This window comes from Rhincodon typus, chromosome 17 (assembly GCF_021869965.1).
Source record: "Rhincodon typus isolate 14 chromosome 17, sRhiTyp1.1, whole genome shotgun sequence".
NCBI classification, from domain to species: domain Eukaryota; kingdom Metazoa; phylum Chordata; class Chondrichthyes; order Orectolobiformes; family Rhincodontidae; genus Rhincodon; species Rhincodon typus.
In genome coordinates, this window is record NC_063348.1 from 17,681,905 (window position 1) to 17,702,179 (window position 20,275).

The 20,275-nt window shown below is 39.9% G+C and overlaps 1 protein-coding gene across 2 annotated transcripts in view; it reads right to left on the bottom strand.

Moving 5' to 3' along the window:
• Window positions 1-11,594, bottom strand: part of ddb1 (damage-specific DNA binding protein 1) — a 74,273-nt gene extending 62,679 nt beyond the window's left edge. For both annotated transcript variants that reach the window (XM_048606861.1, XM_048606860.1), the window contains exons 1-2: window positions 11,381-11,594; window positions 4,919-5,067 (exon numbers count right to left, since the gene is read on the bottom strand). In XM_048606861.1, coding sequence (XP_048462818.1) covers window positions 4,919-5,067; window positions 11,381-11,441 — 210 coding nt within the window. In that variant the 5' untranslated portion in view covers window positions 11,442-11,594. The remainder of the gene's footprint in view (window positions 1-4,918; window positions 5,068-11,380) is intronic.
• Between the last annotated feature and the right edge of the window lie 8,681 nt (window positions 11,595-20,275).

The window sequence follows — 20,275 nt, forward strand, 5'->3', positions numbered from 1 at the left end:
CCCAAGAGAGAATTCAGATAGAATAAAAACATAGTTGATGATCAGAACCGAAAAACTCTAATTCAAAGTGAAAAGCAGCGTTAAAAAATCCTATAATTTGACCCTGGTTGATTCTAAAATACTGTTTAAAAAGGCAGAATTGAAAGCACTCTCTGAATGCACAGAGAATTTGCAACAAAAGAGGTGAATAGATAGTTTACTTCTATCTGCACTGTTAGCATTAAATTGCCATCACGTAGACATGGCTGTAGAGCGACCAAGACATGATATTAAAACATTTAAAGGATATTGGACATTTTGGAGGAACAAGCAAAAGGAAGATGAGGTGGGTACTGCTGATAAGGCAGCCTAGTATTGGTGGAATGGAGATCATCTCTCACCAATCAGAAGAACAGGATTTAAAATTGGTCCGACTGGAGCGAAAAAAATAAACAGCAAAAGGTAAATTGGTGGCCTATAAATCACTCCTACCAAACAGCAGGGTGAATGCAGGGTATGGCATAAATCAGGAAATTACAGCAAAGCGTATACAGTAATCATGGGTGATTTTTATCTAAATACATAATAGGTAATTCCAATGCTCTCTAATTCTGCGAAGGAATTATTCCTGGAATAGGTTTAAGATAGTTTTCTGGAGTAACAGAAACCTAACAGGCCACAGGTTAGTTTACATTTATCATAGAATCCCTACACAGTGTGGAAACAGGCCCATTGGCCCAACAAGTCCACACCGACCCTTAGAGCATCCCACCCAGACCCACTCGCCTTTAACCGCGCTCCCGTACCCTCTCCCCACCATCAATCTAGGCATCCCTGAACACAATGGGCAATTTAGCATGGCCAATCCACCTAGCCTGCACATCTCTGGAGGTGGGAGGAAACTGGAGCACCCAGAAACCCACGCAGACTCGGGGAGAATGTGCAAACTCCACACAGACAGTCGCCTGAGGGTGGAATCAAACCTGGGTCCCTGTGAGGCAGCAGTGCTAACCACTGAGCCACCGTGCTGCCCTTAGAATGTTATCTGAGTTTCTGGGTTAACAGTCCAGTGATAATACCATTACAGCATCACGTCCCCATCAAGTATTACCATTTGGTATTACATAATGAGAAAAGACCAACTTGTAAGCTTTAGTAAAAGAACATTTAGGGAATAGAAACCATATTAAGGCAGAATTTTCCATTAAGTTCAAAAATAATGCAGTTTAATCTGAACCTAGGGTCTTAAACTGAACCAAGACAATTAGGAAGGTATGAAGAGGAAACCGGCTTCAGTGGTTTAGAAGATACACTGAAAAATTTGATGGCCATCGGCTGGTATCTGAAGAATTAATGCCTAGTTTAAAAAACATCCCTTTAAGATAAAAATACCCAACAGGAAAAACAAGAGGGCCATCCACGGATAACAAGTGAAATTAAAGACAGTATTAGACCAGAGAAGGTGGTGTATGAAGTTGCAAAAGAAAAAGATGCAAGCCTCAGGACCGGAGAAATTTTAAAATTCAGAGGAGGTATAACAAATTGATAATGGGAGAGAGTAGATTATGAATGCAAAATAACAAGAAGCAAAAACAGATGATAAAACTGCTATGTAAAAAGATAAGCAAAGACAAATGTCGTCCATTATAAAATTTATCGTAAACAGAGAAATGGTAAAGAATTTGAAGTAGTACCTCGTGTCCATCTTCAGAGGAAAACTCAAGAAGTCTCCCTGAAAGAATTAGGATTTATAGTGCTGGTAGAAGTGTGGGACTGAAAGAAATTAGTATTATTAAAGAACAAAGTAGTTTGGGGGGGAACTAATGGGACTGAAATGACAGATCTCTAACACCTGGTCACCTTCACCCTAGAATGTTTAGAGAGATGATTAGGGCCCTCTCGTGGCATAGTGGCAAAGTCCCTGCCCCAGACCAGGGAGATATGGGTTCAAGTCCCCCATGCCAGAAGTGTGTCATAATATCCAAGTAGGTTGATTAGAAAATAGACAAAGATGATTAGATGTAGTGTATGCATCTTTCCTGCAACAGTACCGTCAGATTGTAAATGTAATTCTACGGTTTAAGAAAGGAGCGAGAGAGAATATAGGGAACAGATCTGTCAGCGTGACACTGGTTGTAGGAAAATGCCAGAATCCATTAAAAAGTGAGATTACTGACTAGTTAGAAAATAATTGTTTGATTGGACAGTCAACATGGTTTTAAGAAGGAAATATCATGGTTTTGACAAACCTAAGTTTTTTTTTTAAAGAAGATATACTCACTAGAAGCTAGCATGCAGGTTCAACAAGCAACTCAGAAGGCAAGCAGCGATAGTAGGAACTGCAGATGCTGGAGAATCTGAGATGACAAGGCGTAGAGCTGGATGAACACAGCAGGCCAAGGGTCTAGGCCCGAAACGTCAGCCTTCCTGCTCCTCTGATGCTGCTTGGCCTGCTGTGTTCATCCAGCTCTACACCTTGTTATCTCAGAAGGCAAGCAGTATGTTCGCATTTGTTGCAAGAGGATTTGAATACTTGAGCAAATAAGTCTTACTTTAATTGTACAGATCACAGTTGAGAAGGCACCCCAAGATATTTTTGCAGTTCTGGTCTCCTTCCACACAAGGGAATATTTACCATTGAGGGAGCATAGCCAGAGTTCACCAGATGGTCCCTGTAATGATGTAACTGTCCTGAGCAGAGTGGGCCTATGTTCTCTCTATTCAGAAGAGAGGCGACTTCATAGAAACTTATAAAACTCAAAGGGATAAACAGAATAAATGCAAAATGTTTCTGCTAGCTGTGGGGTCTAGAATTAAAGAGAGTCTCAGTAAAAGGCAAACCATGTAGGATTGACTCGAGGAATTTCTTCACTCAAAGGGTGGCAGCCCTCTGGAATCTCCACTCTGGAGGGCTGTGGCAGCGCAGTCATTAACAATATTGAATGATGGTGAGGGTTTGAGTGATTGAGCCTACTCCTACACTTGTAGAAGAATCATTCAATACGGGAGATGCCCTTTGGCCAATGTGCACAGAAAAAGACCTCTCTAAATCCACATTTCTAATCTCACTTTCTAACACTTATAATATTCAAGGCTATGGGCCATTTCAAGTGCTCATCCTAGAACTTTTAAATGGTTGAGAGATCTCCTGCCTCTACCGCCCAACCAGGCAATGTATTCCAGATTCCCATCACCCTCTGGGTGAAAAGGTTTTTCCCTCAAATACTCTCTCAACTTCCTGCCTTTGACTTTAAAATTATGCCCCCATGTTATTGGCCCTTCATTTCAGGGAACAGCTGTTTTTCTATCCACTTTGTCCAAGCTTCTCATCATCTTATACACCTTAATCACGTCCTCTTTCAGCCTTCTCTGCTTTAAACAATCCAAGCTTTTCCAGCCTCTCTTCATAGAAAAACTGTTCCATGCCAGGCAACATCCTGGTCAATCCTCTTCATCCCCTCTACTGCAATCACATCCTTCCTATAGTGCAATGACCAGAACTGTACACAATACTCCATCTGTGACCTAACAAAAGTTTTGTACAGCTCCAGCATAACCCCCCTGCTCTTATAATTTTTGCCACAACTGACAAAGGCAAGTGTCCTGCATGTCTTAACTATCATACCCAAAGGTGGTGAGACAGGTCAATATCTGTGGACAAGCACCTAGTCGGTTCCTGAGTTCCCTAGTTTCTAGCCATTCATTGAGTGCTCCCTTGTCTTGTTACTTCTTTCAAAGAGCATCACTTCACACTAGAGTTAAATTCCATCTACTACTGATCAACCCATCTATTTCTCCTATAATCTAAGATCTTCTACCTCACTGTCAACCATCCAGCCAATCTTCAAGTCTTCCACAAACTTATCACCTCCCAAAAAATTTTCTTTGATATCATTTATATTAAGCACACAGTTACATCATTATGTTTAATAAAACATCAGTGGCTCGGTAAATAAATTGCTTAAGTGAACTTTACACCCAGCACACTGTTTTAATCAATAGCAATGTATATTGAGTCCAGTCTAATTTAATTTGCATTCCATAGCTTTGGCTTCATCAGTTACCCTCTGGCTTCATCAGTTACCCTCAACGTGGGAGCTGGTTGGTCTTCAGAGTCTGGTCACCTTAATTTTTCTCACATCTTGCTCATTACTCCATTTGGGGGGGGGGGGGGGGGGGGGGGGTGGTGTGTGTGTGTGTGTGGAGGATGTGGAGGCATAGAGAGAGAGGGGAATAATACATTTCCATCCTCTTGTAAAGGCACTGACACTTGCTGGAGTATGGTTCCATAGGCACTAGCCATAATACAAAAAAAAAAGAGATAAATACGCCCTGAAGTTGGGAAACAAAATTACAAAATAACTGAAAATGTTTTTAAAAATACATCATCCTATGACAAGCATGTATGGAAGACACACACTCCAACTAATGCGAATACATCCCTCCTGTCTAATGCACAAAAAAATGTTTTTCTCTTCTTTGCGTCAATTCAAAAATTCCTACTTAAAAGAACAACTTGATCTGCCTCGTAACTCATAGATTCCAGGATCACTTCCATTCCTTGACTGAACTAGCTGACTTAACTGAGAGCATTAAATCAATCATGCGAGTAGTTTCATAACCTAAGCTGTTAGGGGAAATTGAAGGCAAAGCAGCTAGTACCCCCACTCCTGAATCAATGACTCCAACTTATAGTGTGGATATGGACAGGAATGAGGACCAAACTGGATGCCATTTTGATGTATACTGACCATTAAACAACTTGACATTCCATAGTTTAGAATCTCATTTTTAAAAAATGCTAATTTTACTAAGAAACAACAGAGTGCATCTGCATCAAAGGAGGGACAAAAGAGGAAACAGTGGCAGAATGTATGGAAATAAACTTAGTCCAACACATCTGAGTAAATTATTGCCAATGCCTAACACATTGCCTTACCTTTGGTCGGAAGAGCTCCATTACAGCAATCTTGCCATACATGCCCACTTCCTTGACGGGACGCAAACCCTCTGGTGTAACCACATAAATCTCCAACCTGGTGTTCTTGGCAATCAGCAGATTGAGATCATCTGCTGATGTGAAGTGACCTAGAACAAATGCAAGCCAATGTTTTCAGATGCGAGATCACATCCTGTGAACTTGATAAGAAAGCCCCAGTTAGCATCAAATAATCATTTTTTTTAAAACCTTCAATATTTATCTGTATAAATAAAGTGAAAATGAGAAAAACAATCCTATTTATTAAGCAAAGAATAACCCAAATTTGAAGTTTAACCTGGACTTAGTAGAGCTGATTCACTGTGAATGGAATCTACCTAACTAAATGCACAGAAGCTAAATAATATAAGAAACAGGAGTGGGATGCTCTTACATTTCACAAGATCATGGCTAATCTGCTCCAGGCCTCAACTCTTCTCTCATGACAGTTCTTCAGAGGTTTTTGATCAAGCTAGGAGTTGAACTGCTCTTTAAATAATTTCAAAAAGTTAGCCTCCAAACTTTTTGGGGAAGAGAATTCCAGTTCATTTGCTATTCATAAGAAGTTCATTTGCATCTTAAGTGCCTCCCTAATGTGTAACTCATTCCCCTAGTTCAAGATTTCCCCCACTCCACATTGGAAGTATCCCTTAACATCTACTCTGTCAAGGCCCCTCAAAATTGTCTACGTTTCAATAAGATCACCCCTCATTCTTCCAAACTAATGAATAAAGGCATAACCTGTTCAGCATCTCTTGACTGATTCCTTGAACGAAGGCATTAATCTATCTAGTAAATCGCATCTGAGCCGCCTTCAATGGCAAAGTATTATTTCTTAAATGCAGGGACCAAGACTGCGCATAGTTCTCCATGCGCAGTCCCACCCTGTAAAGTTGCAACAAGACTCAAACTCCCTAGCAATAAATGCTAAAATTCCATTTGCCTTAATTACTTGCTGGACATGCATACTAACTGTATTTCATGCCAAACACTCCGCTCCCTCATTTTTGCAGACTCTCTCCATTTATATAATTGTCTTCCTTTTGAATTTTCCTATCCAAATGCATTGCCTCATACTTTGATAGCTTTGAGGGCTCCACAGTGATTCAGTGGTTAGCATTGTTGCCTCACAGCACCAGGGACCTGGGTTCAATTCCAGCCTTGGGTGATTGTGCAAACTCTATGCAGACAGACATTCTCCCCTTGGGCTCCAGTTTCCACCCACATTGACAAAAATGTGCAGGTTAGTCGGATTGGCCTTGGCAAATTGTCCATAATGTTTAGGGATTCACAGGCTATGTAATTAGCCATGGTAAACATAGGGTTATGAGGACAGGGTAGGGGGCTGGGTTTGGGTGGGATGCACTTTAAAAGGGTTGGTATAGACTTGATGGGCTAAATGGTCTTTATCCGCACTGTAGGAACTTTATGATTCCCACATCAAACGCCATCTACCAAGCTTTTGCACACCAACAAATCACAGTCCCTTAAAGATTCCTTATATCCTCATCACAAAATGCCCTCCCTCTTATTTTTGTATCTAAATGTAGTTACATAACAATCTGCCTCTGCCAAATCATAGATGATAGCATATAACTGATCCTTGTGGCACTCCACTAGTTATGTCTTTCCAAACTAAAAAAAAAAAATCCAGACTCTCTGTCTGTGTTAACCAATCCTCATTTCTAATCCATTACCCCAAATACCATGAGTTTCAATCTTGTACATTGACCATCTGACCTTTTCAAATGCCTTCTGGAAATCCAAATACACTGCATCTACTGGTTCCTCTTTATGAACCGTTTGTTATATCCTCATAGGTCTCTAGCAAATTTGTTGAGCATAACTTCCCTTTCACAAAACCATGTTAACTGTTTAATTGTATTAAGCTTTTCTAAATGTCCTATTTCGTCCCAAATAATGGACTCCAGCCTGAATTGAATTGGATGATTCGTCACATGCATTTTACAGTGAGTGAAACAGTAAAATATAGTGAAAAGCTTTAATTGTCACCATAATCCAGCACTATTTTGAATAGTTTAAGAATAAAAATTAAAAAGATAAAACAGAAAGAAAGTCTTTGTTCCAATGCCTCCGCCATGAGTGCTGAGCTGGTTCACCCGGCGACACCAGAGTTGCCAATCCTCCTACACCACCTCGCCAACTCAATGTAGGAGTCGCCACTCTTTAGCCATTATCTTTTCACCACTGGGCCCACCACACCGTCAGAGTCCCATGCTGAAACCCACTCGCCCCAAAACCAGGAGTCCCTGGCTCCGCTACCACCTCGATGACGCTCAAGTTCCTGCTCCAGGAATACCACGCTGCTGCCATTGCAGCTGCCGCCTCGCGAATGCCAGGAGTCCCTGGTTCTGCTGCCAGACCACCATGCCAAGAGTCTCGCTCCAGCCGCCCTCCTCCAGCTTGTTGCCTTGCCGCCACCTCCACTGGAGGAGCTTTGCTGTCGCTGGCCCTGAACAAGGATGCCCTTGCTGCTACTGCCACCACCTCTAAATGCTGGGAGGTGCCACAACTGCCACTGCCTCCAACTAGTGGGAAGCTGCATCCACTGTGCGCACGACCTGTTCTCGCTGCCACACTGATGCCACCAACTAACCCATTGAAGAAAAGAAAAACGAAGTTAAAAGGAAAAAAGAAATAAAAAAAGAAAGCAAGCAGATGAGCCCTGGGCAAGAGCCTGCCAGCACACAGCGCTGCTACTCTGCCACCATCTTGGATGCCATCAGCATTTTCCTAACATTTGCTGTTAGGCTAACTGACCTATAGTTTCCTGATTTGTCTCCATTCCTTCATGAACAGTTTGAGACATTAAAAATTTTCCAATAAACTAGAACCCTCTTGAAATCCAGTGAGTTAGGGAATATAATTGAATGCCTCTGCTATCTCTTTAGTCGCGTCATTTAAAACTCATGGTTGCAGGCCATCAGGTCCTGGTGACTTATCCGCCTTTAGTACCATTAGTTTGTCAAATACTTCGTTGCTCATGATAGGGACTGTTACAAGATCGTTCCTCCCATTAGCATCTTGCATATCTATTGTCCATAGTGAACACCGTTGCGAAAATATTGGTGTCAATTATCTGCCATTTCCCAGTTCCTTTTCAATTCTCCTCCCAAGAATTCCACTGTTACTTTGGTTACTAATTTTTATTTACTTGTAGTAGCTTTTCCTGTTTGTTTCAATATTTCTTACAAATTTATTTTCATAATCAGTTTGCTCAATTATCATCTTTTTAGTCATCTGCATCAGATTCCTAAAAATTTCCAATGGTCTAGCTGAGCATTAGTTTACGCCACTTTATTTACCGTATTTTTGGATAAAATACTCTCCTTGACTGTCTTTGCGATTCATCTTTCTAACTTCCAGAATACTTCTTTGCTGAACATTTTGGAATATCTGCCTAAATGTCTGCCATTGCTCGTCTATTGAACTAAATATTTTCCTCGGTTGCTGTAAATGCCCTTATTTAAATTTGAGGAAACTGGTTTGAGACTGGAGTTGCTCTCCCTCAAACAAAATTTCAAATTATACCACATGATTCTTGACATTAAAAAGTCTCTCATTAATCCCACCTCATTACAAATTGCTTCACCTAAAGCTGCCAGGCAGGTTGTACAATGACCTACCCAAAGAAGCAATCTCTGATGCACTCTACAAATTCATTGCCCATGTTATCCCCACCCATCTTGATTGCACACATTGTACAGCCCCTCTTATAATTGTAGCGGCCTTCATACGCATCTCTATTATCTTCAGATTTACACTTTATCCCGCAAAGCGGCTCTGCAGGGGCCAATAGACAGCTCCTACCTGTGACTTTGTTCCCTTACTTCCATCAAAACTGATTCCACTTTCATGATTTTTTTAAACTTCCCTTCAATTGAACCCTGCACTCGACTAAAGAGCAAATGAAAATCAAGTGATAATTTGAAAACTCGCCAAAATCTGCTTATTTTCACAAACTTCACGTGCCTTATCTTAATTGACAAATGCATTGCCTAATACAGTAATACAGCAGGATAGTAAACTTACTTGCACCCCTCATTACCTTACCCAATCAGCATACCCTTCTATTTTTTCTCCTTCGTATGGTTACCTAGCTTATTATTAAATATAGATGTGCTTTCTTGCTCAAGTATCACTCATCCTTAATTTCTTATTGGATTTCCTCCTTTCTGACCTCATGCTGGAAAGGTATGCCTATGAGGATAAGAATGAGGTTTAGAATCAGCCATGATGCAACTCAGTAAAAGAACTTGCCAATGTTTAATGTGAATGAGATTCTAGACTGCTGTGAACTGTAGAACAGTATCTTCATATCATATAGCATTTCAGACAAGGAAATAAATATTTCATTATGCTCCCTCAACAATGATGGATTATCGACAGGACTCTGAACTAGTTGGGCCTGTATTCTGAAACAGGTGATTTTTTAAAAAAAATCATAATTAGGAAGTGGGCATTATTGGCAATTATTGCATCGACAGTGTATTCGCAGCTGCCTACTAAACGATCATGGATCTTGAATTCATGTGGTTATAGCTCCTGTGTTATTCGGTAGTGAGTTCCAGGATTTTGACCCAACAATTGTGGATACCATTCATTTCAACTTTAATATTTTTGTTGAAGGCTTTCATAAGAATATTGGCCTTTGGAGACATCAATTGGTACACATTTCATTAACTGTTACTTTGCATAATATGTTCTCCACACAGCTCCCCCTCCCCAAAAAAAGTGTTTAATTTCTAATGACTCATGAACGAGGCCACCCAAACTCCTTTGTAAGTTGAACACTTCCCAGTCTCTCACCATTTAAGAAACTTTCTTTTTCTGTGGATAACCTCACATTTTTCAAACTGTATTCCAAGTGCAAAAATGTTGCTCACTCATTTTTCCTATCCAAATCCTCTTGAAACTTCTTTGCATCTTTCTCACAATTCACATTTCCACTGTAGTTTTAGAACAAACAAAGAACAATACAGTACAGGAACAGGCACTTTGGCCCTCCAGGTGTCACAACGACAGTGACACTTTTGACATCGACTGTCATTTTGACATTGACTGTCAAATCTTTACATCTTATCCCTACATCTAAAATTGTCAGTACAGACTACAAACAGCTGGGACAAAAACACTTATCCTTGCCATATCCCACTAATCACAGCTTGTCAACCTGAAAACTGACACATTAGATCTCCTATTCTGTATACTGTCTGCTGACCAGTAAGCCATTCTAAAGATAGTATCCTATTTACAACTATAACAAATCATCTCACAATGGAAAATATCAGAATTAACATTAAATGTACATCAAACAAGCTCAAAGGGCAGCACCTTACAGAGGGAAAAAAAATTAGCAAAATCTTTTAATTTAAAGAAATAGCAAAACACACAAAGACAGAAACTACCTTTTGGTAGAAATAATATGATAAAGCTCTTCAAGGAATCTCTCAGTACATCTATTGATTTGAAGACCATGTTAAAGAAACTCAAATATAAAAATTAGACCTGAAGGAGGGGAAATGGTGCAATGCAAGAATTAATAGTAGGGTTAGCATCCAAAAGCTAAGGAAAATTCAATTCCCACTTTTCAGCATTCCCTACTTGAAAGTATTTGATGGGTAGAAAATGTAATTTGATGGCCCTGAAACACCACAGTGTGATAGCCTACAAATATTCACAGTATAGCTTCAAGTCCCACCTGCTCAGAGGTTTGTAATAACATATCTGAACAGGGTGGTTAGAAAATATCTAAGCTCACAAAGTATGGATGCCCACTTTAAACATAAACGGGTTACTGGCATCCATAGATTCTTGCAGCATGGTAAACACATTCAGCAAGGTAGAAATTTGTGTTATGTTGTCTGATTTCAGACCCTCACTACCCTGTTCTTCGCACAATTTACTACTCCAGCAGTACACAGTATTTGAGTAAATAACTAGGAACAACCTAAGCAAATAATCTGGACTTCCAATAGAGAAAATTAAAAGTAGCTATATTTTCAAGAATTGACCTCATTCATTTTTTGTCTTGGGGAGAAATTTCCCGCAAATGTTCCACATGCCAAGATCTTAACTTAATTAGAAGTTATTAGTAAAAAGACTTGTCATATTTTTTATACAGTGAATGCTCATTTAAAATATTAACATATTGCACCAATCAATAAGTCGCATAAATATCAAGAACAGAGTCAACTATGCACTTCCTAACTGCTCCAAAGAGTGCTGCAGGATTTACCTGCTAACACACTATGTTGAATGTTGTGACTAGGCCTTACTTGAGGCCTGACCCTACCAGCCCGAACCCACCGCATTTCCTTCCCCAAAACCCAAGCTTCTTTCCCGGCCGGTGAAGTGAGCAGAAGAGGGACTGACGATTCTCCCCATGTTGAAAATATTTACCAGTAACACAAGCATTCACCGCCGTCGGTTTTTGCGCTGTCACTACATAGTTGTAAGACATGGTTGCGACCCGCGCAGTTCAACGACACCAGCTCAGCTCACTCGCGCTTTCCCCCGGTCTCGCGCGGGCGCCGTTCCGATCACGCGACAACGGCCGAGCAACGGCCACTGCCTCTCACGGCAGCCATTTTTGATCGAGGCAAATGTGGACACCTGTTTCCCGCTAATGGGAATCCAGCCGAGTGGTTTAGCATTTCTATGGAAACTGCACGGCAAAAAAAAGACAAAACTAACATAGGGTTAGAATCACAATCTATACAGCTTGATATAAAAGGTAGGAAAGGATCAATAAAACGAATAAATCAACCAATAGCAGAAAAGAGGTGGATGAATAAAAATGTTAATAAATGCGAAAAGAATAAGGAATGTAAAATAAATCATAAGACATTTTAACTGTCTCCAAAAAGAATCACAAGGGACACGTGGAATAAAAACAGAAATTGCTGGAGAAGGTTCTGAAAAAGGATTTCAAGAATTCGCAATTCTTTGGATTTTCTGAAGAAGGGTCACTGGACTTGAAACATTAATTGTTTTATCTCCACTGATGCAGCAGACCTGTTGTTGGTCCAGCAATTTCTATTTTTGCTTCATATTTCCAGCTCTGCAGTTCTTTGTTTTGGTTTTGGGACAGAGGGAATGTGCGTTTTATTTTTATGGAATATAGTGTTCAAATTTAACATTCTCACCCAAGACAAGTTTTGAGGCAGAGATGTTTAATCAACAAGGTACGAGAGAGGAAGACATTGGTAAGAGTAGTGTATGTACCCCCAAAACAGTAACCACACTGTAGGGAAGGGTATAAATCAACAAATAAAGGGAGCACGTCAAAGGAATAGAGCAATAATAATGGATGGCTTTAATCTTGTTGATTGGGTTAATCAAATTGGAAAGGGTAGTTACAACAAAAAAATTCAAAGAGTGCATTAGGGATAGTTTCCTAGTGCAATATGTCATGGAACAAACCAGGGACCAGGCAATCTTGGATCTGATAATGGGTAGGGTGGCACATTTAATAAATGACCTCTGAGTAAAAGATCCCCTAGGAACAAGTGATCACAATATGATAGAAATTAATATTCAATCCGAGAGTGAGAAACCTGGATGGAAACAACTGTGTTTAACTTAAATAAAGGGACTTACAATGAAATAAAACTGGAGTTAGCTAAAACAAAATAGACGGGTAGATTAGCAGGAATGACAATAAGCAGGGAGTGGCAGACATTTAAGGAGATAATTCATGACTCTAAGCAAAAATACATCCCAGTAAAGAGGAAAGATTCTGAGAAGGGAAGAAGACAACCATGACTCAAACCTTCCAACATCCTGGTAAATCTCTTCTGAACCCTCTCCAGCTTGATAATATCATTCCTATAAGTGGGTGACCAGAACTGGACACAGTTTTCCAGAAGAGGCCTCACCAATGTCTTGTACAACCTCAAAATGACTTCCCAACTCCTATATTCAAAGGACTGAGCAATGAAGGTAAGTGTGCCAAACAGCTTTTTAACTACCCTGTCTATATGTGATGCAAACTTCAAAGAATTATGTACCTGCACCCCTAGGTCCCTCTGTTCTACAATACTATCCATGGCCCTACCATTAATTGTATAAGCCCAAGCCTTGTTTGTTGTACCAAAATGCAAAACCTCACATTTATCCAACTTGAACACCATCTGCCTTTTTTCAGCATATTGACCCATTTGATCAAGATCCCTTTGTAATCTCAGAAAACCTTGTTCATTATCTACTCTGCAAACAATTTTGGTGGCATCCACAAACTTACTAATCATGCCTTCTATATTGTCATCCAAATCATTTCTATAAATTACAACCAAAAGAGGACCCAGTTCCGATCCCAGTGGAACACCACCAGTCACAGGCCTACTGTCTCTTGCCGTTAAATCAATTATATATCCAATTCGCAAGCTCACCCTGAATCCCATGTGACCTAACTTTACTAATTAGTCTACCATGTGAAACCTTGTCAAAGACTTTACGAAAATCCAAATAAACAACGTCTACAGCTCATCAATCTTTTTGGTAACTTCCTCAAAAAACTCAATCAAGTTTGTGAGACATGATTTTCCTCGTACAAAACCATGCTGACTACCTAATCAATTTTTGCCTCTCTAAATGTCCTTAAATCTTAATTTTTATAATCGCCTCCAACAATTTATCCAAACCAAAGTCAGACTCACAGGTCTATAGTTCCCCAGTTTCTCCTTACAAACTTTCTTAAGCAAAGTCACAACATTAACCACGGTCATCAGGCACCTCACCCATAGTTATAGATGATGCAGATATTTCTGCAAGGATCTTGTAATTTCCTCCCTTACTTCCCACAACATTCTGGGATACATTAGATTAGGTCCTGGAGATTTATTCATCATTATATTCTCTAAGACCTCCCAAACTTCCTCTTCTGTAATGTGAACTGTTTTTTAAAATATCAAAGTTTATTTCTCTGCATTCTGTAGACTCCATTTCTTTCCCCGGTTGGAGAGGGTTTAGAAGAGATCTACCAGGATGTTGCCGGGTTTGGAAGGTTTGAGTTGTAAAGGAAGGCTGGAAAGGCTAGGACGTTTTTCACTGGAGTGTTGGAGGTTGAGAGGCGACCTTTCAGAAGCTTATAAAATAATGAGAGGTATAGATAGAGTTAATGGTAGTTGTCTTTCCCCTAGAATGGGGGTTTTCAAGACTAGGGGGCACATTTTTAAGGTGAGAGGAGAGACATTTAAAAAAGACATGAGAAGCAGATTTTTTACTCAGAGGGTGGTTTGCATGTGAATGAACTTCCTGAGGAATTGATGGATGCGGGTACAATTACAACGTTTAAAAGACATTTGGATAGATACATGAATAAGAAAGGTTTGGAGGGATATGGGCCTGGTGCAGGCAAGTGGGATGAGTTTAGTTTGGGATTATGTTCGGCATGGACTGGTTGGACCGAAGGGTCTGTTTCCATGCTGTATGAGTCTATGACTCATTAAGGAAGTTAAGGAGTGTATTAAGTTGAAAGAAAAAGCATATAAGGAAGCAAACGTCAGTGATAGTTCTGAAAACTAGCTAAATTCAGAATCCAGCAAAGGAGGACTAAAAAGATAATAGAGAGAAAATAAAATTAACAATGAATATATAAACTGACAATAAGAGCATCTTTAAATGTTTAAAATGAAGAGACCGATCAAAGAGTACAAAGGCCTTTTAGAAAATGAATCTGTGTAGACGATTATGGAGAAAAGGTGTTTAACAGATATTTTGCATCAGTCTTTATGGTGGAAGGGACTTCAAACATCCCATCAATACTAAAGAAAACAGAGGAGAAATTATCACTAGAGAAATACTAGTAGACAAACCTACTGACCCTGATTGCTGCATCTTATGATCCTAAAAAAGAAGTATCTACAGCGATAGTGGATGCATTGGTTATAATTTTCCAAAGGCCTTGAATTCTGAAGAACTACTGGAGAATTGGAAAACTGCCAATGTGAAACCCCTATTCAAAAAGGGAGGGAGGCAATAGCAGGTAATTCTAGGCATTTGATATGATACCTTACAAAAGGTTAGTCATAAGAGCCCATTGTGTTGGAGGTGGTATCTTGGCATGGATAATGAATTGGCTACTGGGCAGGAAACAGCAAGTGGGACGAAGGGTTCTTCTGAGGTTGGCGACCTGTAACCAGTGGGTTTCCACAGCAACCAAAACTGGGACTGAAACTGTTTACAAAATATGTGAATGACTTGGTGGAAGGAAGCAAAAAAACTGTCACCATATTTGCAGATGGCTCAACAATAGGTGGAATGGCAAGTTGCGACACGGGTACAAAGTTTACAGAGAGATATTGATAGGTTAAGTAAGTGAGCAAAAAGTTGGCAAAATGGAGTACGATGTGTGATAATTTCAAAGGGAGAACAAAAGAACCGTGTTATTTAAATAGAGAAAAACTGCTCAAAGCTGCAACACAAAAGGGACTTGGAGGTACTTGTGCAAGAAACACTGAAAGCTCACACACAGGTGGAGCAGGTAATCAGGAAGAATGTTGGCTCTTCTTTCAAGAGGCTTGGAACTGGGAAGTCTTACTGCAACTGTATGAGGTGCTGGTGAGACCATATCTGGAGTACTGTGAGAAGTTTTTATCCCTTATTTAAGAAAAGATACTATTTCATCAGAGACATTTAAGAAAAGGTTCACATAGATGCATGAAGGGATTGTCTTATGAGCAAAGGTAAACAGATTGGGAGTCCACTCACATGAAATTTATAAAAAATGAAAGGTGATCTCTTTGAAACATATCAGATTCTTAAGGGTATGTGCTGAGAGAATGTTTCCCTTCCTTGGAGACTCTAGCACCAGAGGGCATATTCTCAGAATGAAGGGATGCCAATTTAAGACTTGGATGACGAGGAATTTCTTCTCACAGAGGACTGTGAGTTGTTTGAACTTTTTGCCACAGAGAGCTGTGGGGTCCAAGTCCTTGAGTATATTTAAAGCTGAGAAAGATAGATTCTTGATCATTAGGGGAATTGAGGCTTACAGGGAAAGGGCAGGAAATGGAATGTGAGGAATGCCAGATCAGCCATGACCCTATTGAATGGCAGAGAAGGCTTGAGGAGCCAAACAGCCTACTCCTGTTCCTATTCCTTATGGTCTTACAGTACCAGTAGGCAACTAATATAACTTGTATATTTTAAAAGTGAGATGTAAGAAATCCTGGAATCCGGGGAAATCCTTCAATATCCAGGCTCAATCGAGTGAACCTTCTCTGGACTTCCTCCAATGCCTGTGTATCTTTCCTTAGATAGGGGGACCAAATTGTTCACAGTATTCCAGGTGTGGTCTAACTGCAGTTGTATAATTTTAGCAAGACTTCACTATTTTTATATTCCATTCCATTTGAAAAAAACCAACATTGTATTTGCCAATTACATGCTGAACTTGCACATCATTCAGTATTTTTTCTAGGTTAGACTCGGGAGCAGAACCTAATGAACACATCACTGGCATATCCGTATAGTTGGTTCAGGAAGAAACTCCCTAGATTGCTGGAACACAGAGGACTGCAAGGCATTATTTGAAAAAGCATTTGCTAAGCTCCAGGCAGAATATGATCATATGGTGTCAGCCATTAATAACTTCATACAAGTGCAAAGATAGAGACAGAGCATCAGGCAGGTTTGTCATTGATACTCAGTAAATGGGAAAGAAGTTTGGAGCAATCCACCAATTTTATAAGTACTATGCTCACTATGCATGCATCTGGCTGTCTCGGTGCAACCCTGGAAGGCCAGGTTCAGCAAAGTGCCCAAATGCTGCTGGTTATGTCCACAGACTTGCATGTCCAGTGCTTTTGCTATTGTTACTCAGTAGCAATGGCATAGTGAGAAAAAGATGAAGGATCTGGACCTTTCTCCAGGTGCCCCTGCCCCTCAAGGAGACAGGCTGGTGCTAACAGGCCCCCATAAGTTTTCTGTCAGAACACTCCAGAGATGACTATCCCCACCATTTCCATCCTGCCTGCAATCTCCAACTCCACAGAAGTTGCAGGCAAGGAGGATGAGCCTGCATCCGGATGGGCTACTCTCTTGTGTCTGGGCCGTCCATCCACAAATGCCTTTGGGGTCATCTACCCAAACTTTCAAGGCCAAGTCGCTCCACTACAGAATAGGTTCTCTCCATCTTTGCAGCATACCCTAGGACTGGACTTAAACTTAGTGGGAGCGTAAGAAGAAAAAATCTGAGGGCATATCGGTGGCACAGATGATATTTTGTAAATAAAATCTCACATGTGTAAATGTATGCAGTTTCAATCCTCACCTGTATGTTGGACTGTCTTTAATTTGTGGGACTATAACTATGTTATGTCAGAGATAAGAGCCTCTTCATTCATCCCAAGGAGGAAAGAAGTTGTACTGACAAGGCATTTCCTGTTTTTGAAAAAAATCCTAGAAACTTATAGATTTCACACATCTTTCAACCCTTGTGTTCATGACTGCAGATAAGATTTTCTGCTTTGGTGAGGCAGTTACTGTTTGCAAAGTTAATAGAAGCATACTAAATCATTTTTTCCACTCATGTTCCACACATATGACTGTATTGTGTGAGTAAATGTTAATTTGTGACTGCACAATTATCTGGGGGCAAAGGTTCATTCTATTGATGTGTTTTGTAAGCAACTGTACATTCGTTTCTGAATGAGCAATGTCCAATACCCACTAATATCCAAACTTTGATTCGAAGGAAATTGTTCTGCTTTGAAGAGTTTTTAAGTGCTGACTGCAGAAATTTAGATGTTGTCTTGAAACCGACTAAAGCATTGCATGCGCATTTCACAGTGTATGTTGACAGGTGGCTGAGAAGTCAGGATGCCTCTCAGACAGACAATGACCACAACCAGAACTTGTGCTCTCAGAAACCTCAACATTAAGGAAGTCTTAAAAGCTACCTTTACTAAGTACCATACAATGTTAGAACATTGTAAGATTGAATGCCAGTCTTTCCCTAACGTCCATCAGAGCAGACAATGTTGTCATTCTTGACTGTGGGAGCAGCTGATGTTACAAAGCATTCAGACAGTTGAATACATCAACTTTTATTGTACAACAGGAAAAGGGAGAAGAAAAGGAAATAACAATGAACCTGCATTTACTTTTGCAAATAAACAGTGGTTCCTTGCCTCCACAACAAGAAGTCTACACTCAATAGATCATGTGTTCATCCAACTCCAATCTCTTGAAAGCAGTCATACAAAGCACAGCATGCCAGCAGTATGCAGCATAGTGTATCTGGAGTTTATTGCTCCTCTAGCTCAATCCAAGCATCAGAATCTTATTTTGAGGAGCCTTATCATCTGTTCCACGATGGCCCCATCCAGAAGAAAAAATCAAGTAAACTGGTGAATGACACATATTGGTCTGATTCATCTTGTATATGCCAAAATGGAGGTCCAGTATGACCAGTAATTTCACTTCCAAATATTCCACACTAGTCCTAAGTGGATTCTTGGAATGAGCCTATTGCATAAACATTAAGCGCTGTTGTCATCTCGATGGCCCCTGGATGCCACTCACTGCTTTAGAGCACAAATCCTGCTCCAACACATGACACAGTTCCATTATGGTGTCCTGGGACATTCTAAGTCTGCAGCTGCTTCCATAATCTGGTGGAAATGACAGCGAAGTTAGTCTTAGCCTTCTAACCTCCTTTGCATCCTGCTTCTTCATGTGAAGGGGCTGTATGTATACGTGTGTGGATGGGGAATTGGGGAAAAGAGATGGTGCAAGATAGTAGTACATAATACTTCTTCCACAATTATTGTATCCTAATGTGTACGTGTGATGAGGTTTGTGTTGCAGACATCTGTATAATATGTAATATCTCCATCTGGGGCATTTTACTGTCCTTCTTTTGAGGCACGATTAAAATATGAAACCTCCTACATTTACAGAGCAATAAGATTGATAAAACTACAATCAATGTTGCTTGTGCTGCTTTTATTTACCACCCTATGGATCAATGTGTTAGTAGATCTAACTGCATGATTACACCAAAATATTGGATGCAGACTATAGTGTGTTTGAAATCACAATTGTTCCAGAATTACAAAAGAATTTGGTCACAGGCAACATAATGTCATGTAATTTGTCTTGTCTTTTCATGCAATTACACTAACATGTAGGTGAGGATGTCCTATTCAAATATTTTCTTAGTGATTGTTCCGTGTATTCTTGATTTGCTGATGATATTCCGTTTAGTTTGTTCGTGACAAGAGTTAGATTTACTCTTTTTAATTTCTTGCACAAGTGATGCATGTAAAGTCTGTTCCCCATAGCCAACTGTTGCCAAATTTTCTGTCATTCGCTTAAGATCATTGTCTGCACATAAAGGCAGTAGCTTCGACCCTTATTGTCCCCTACTAAAAACTTGATTTTTTGTCACCAGCCAACTTCCCATTTAGTAGTATCAATACCCATCTCAAATTTATTATGGGGATTACTACAAAGTTATGCATGTAACAATCCAACAAAAATTGCCATCCTGTCAAAGCAGATGATGTGTTATTAGAATATGATATTAGGTTAAACTTTTTCTAAAAAAAAAAAATCATGCAAAGAAAGATAATCTTTCACTAATGCATATCCTCAGTTCAGTGACTTTCTCAAATTGGCTTTTTTTTTGGGGGGGGGGGGGGTGGGCAGGGGGCAGGGAAAGAAAATTGATGCATCAAAATTCAATTAACTAAAATGCAACCGTCTGAAAATGGCCACTGCAGGGAATTTTGATGTTCCTACCCCAAGCCTGGATGTTACACTATAAATAAGTGTAAGTGTCATGAATTTTTATGCTGGACCCTTACACATGGGCTGAAAATGCAAATTGCCCAACTTCCTCTTACTCTGTTGTCAATAGGGACAACTACCTATTTGGCCCTAATTAAAGCATGAAAACTTTAGTGTGGTTGGCAGTGATTTACTTGTTCAGTTGGCAGATGTCAAAGATCCAGGTTGGGCCTGAAATACAGCTTGTACTGTTGATGCAGTTGCACATCTGTGACAATGAAAACATTATTTTTATCAGTGTATATATTAAACCGTTAAATTCTGACAATCTTGGATTCATTTGCTTTAAGTCATGATATTGAAGATAACTAGGGATTATCTTAATTTTAGTGTTTTTTAAAAAAAAAAATACCCAAACCAAAAGGCATACAGAAGAGCTAAGAAATATTTAATATTAGAGATTTAAGAGAGACATATCTGGTGAAGTTGAAACAATCGATGAAGTCAGTTTGGTGGGGGGCGGGGAAGGAGGGTAGGGATTAGGAAACCTCCTCCCAT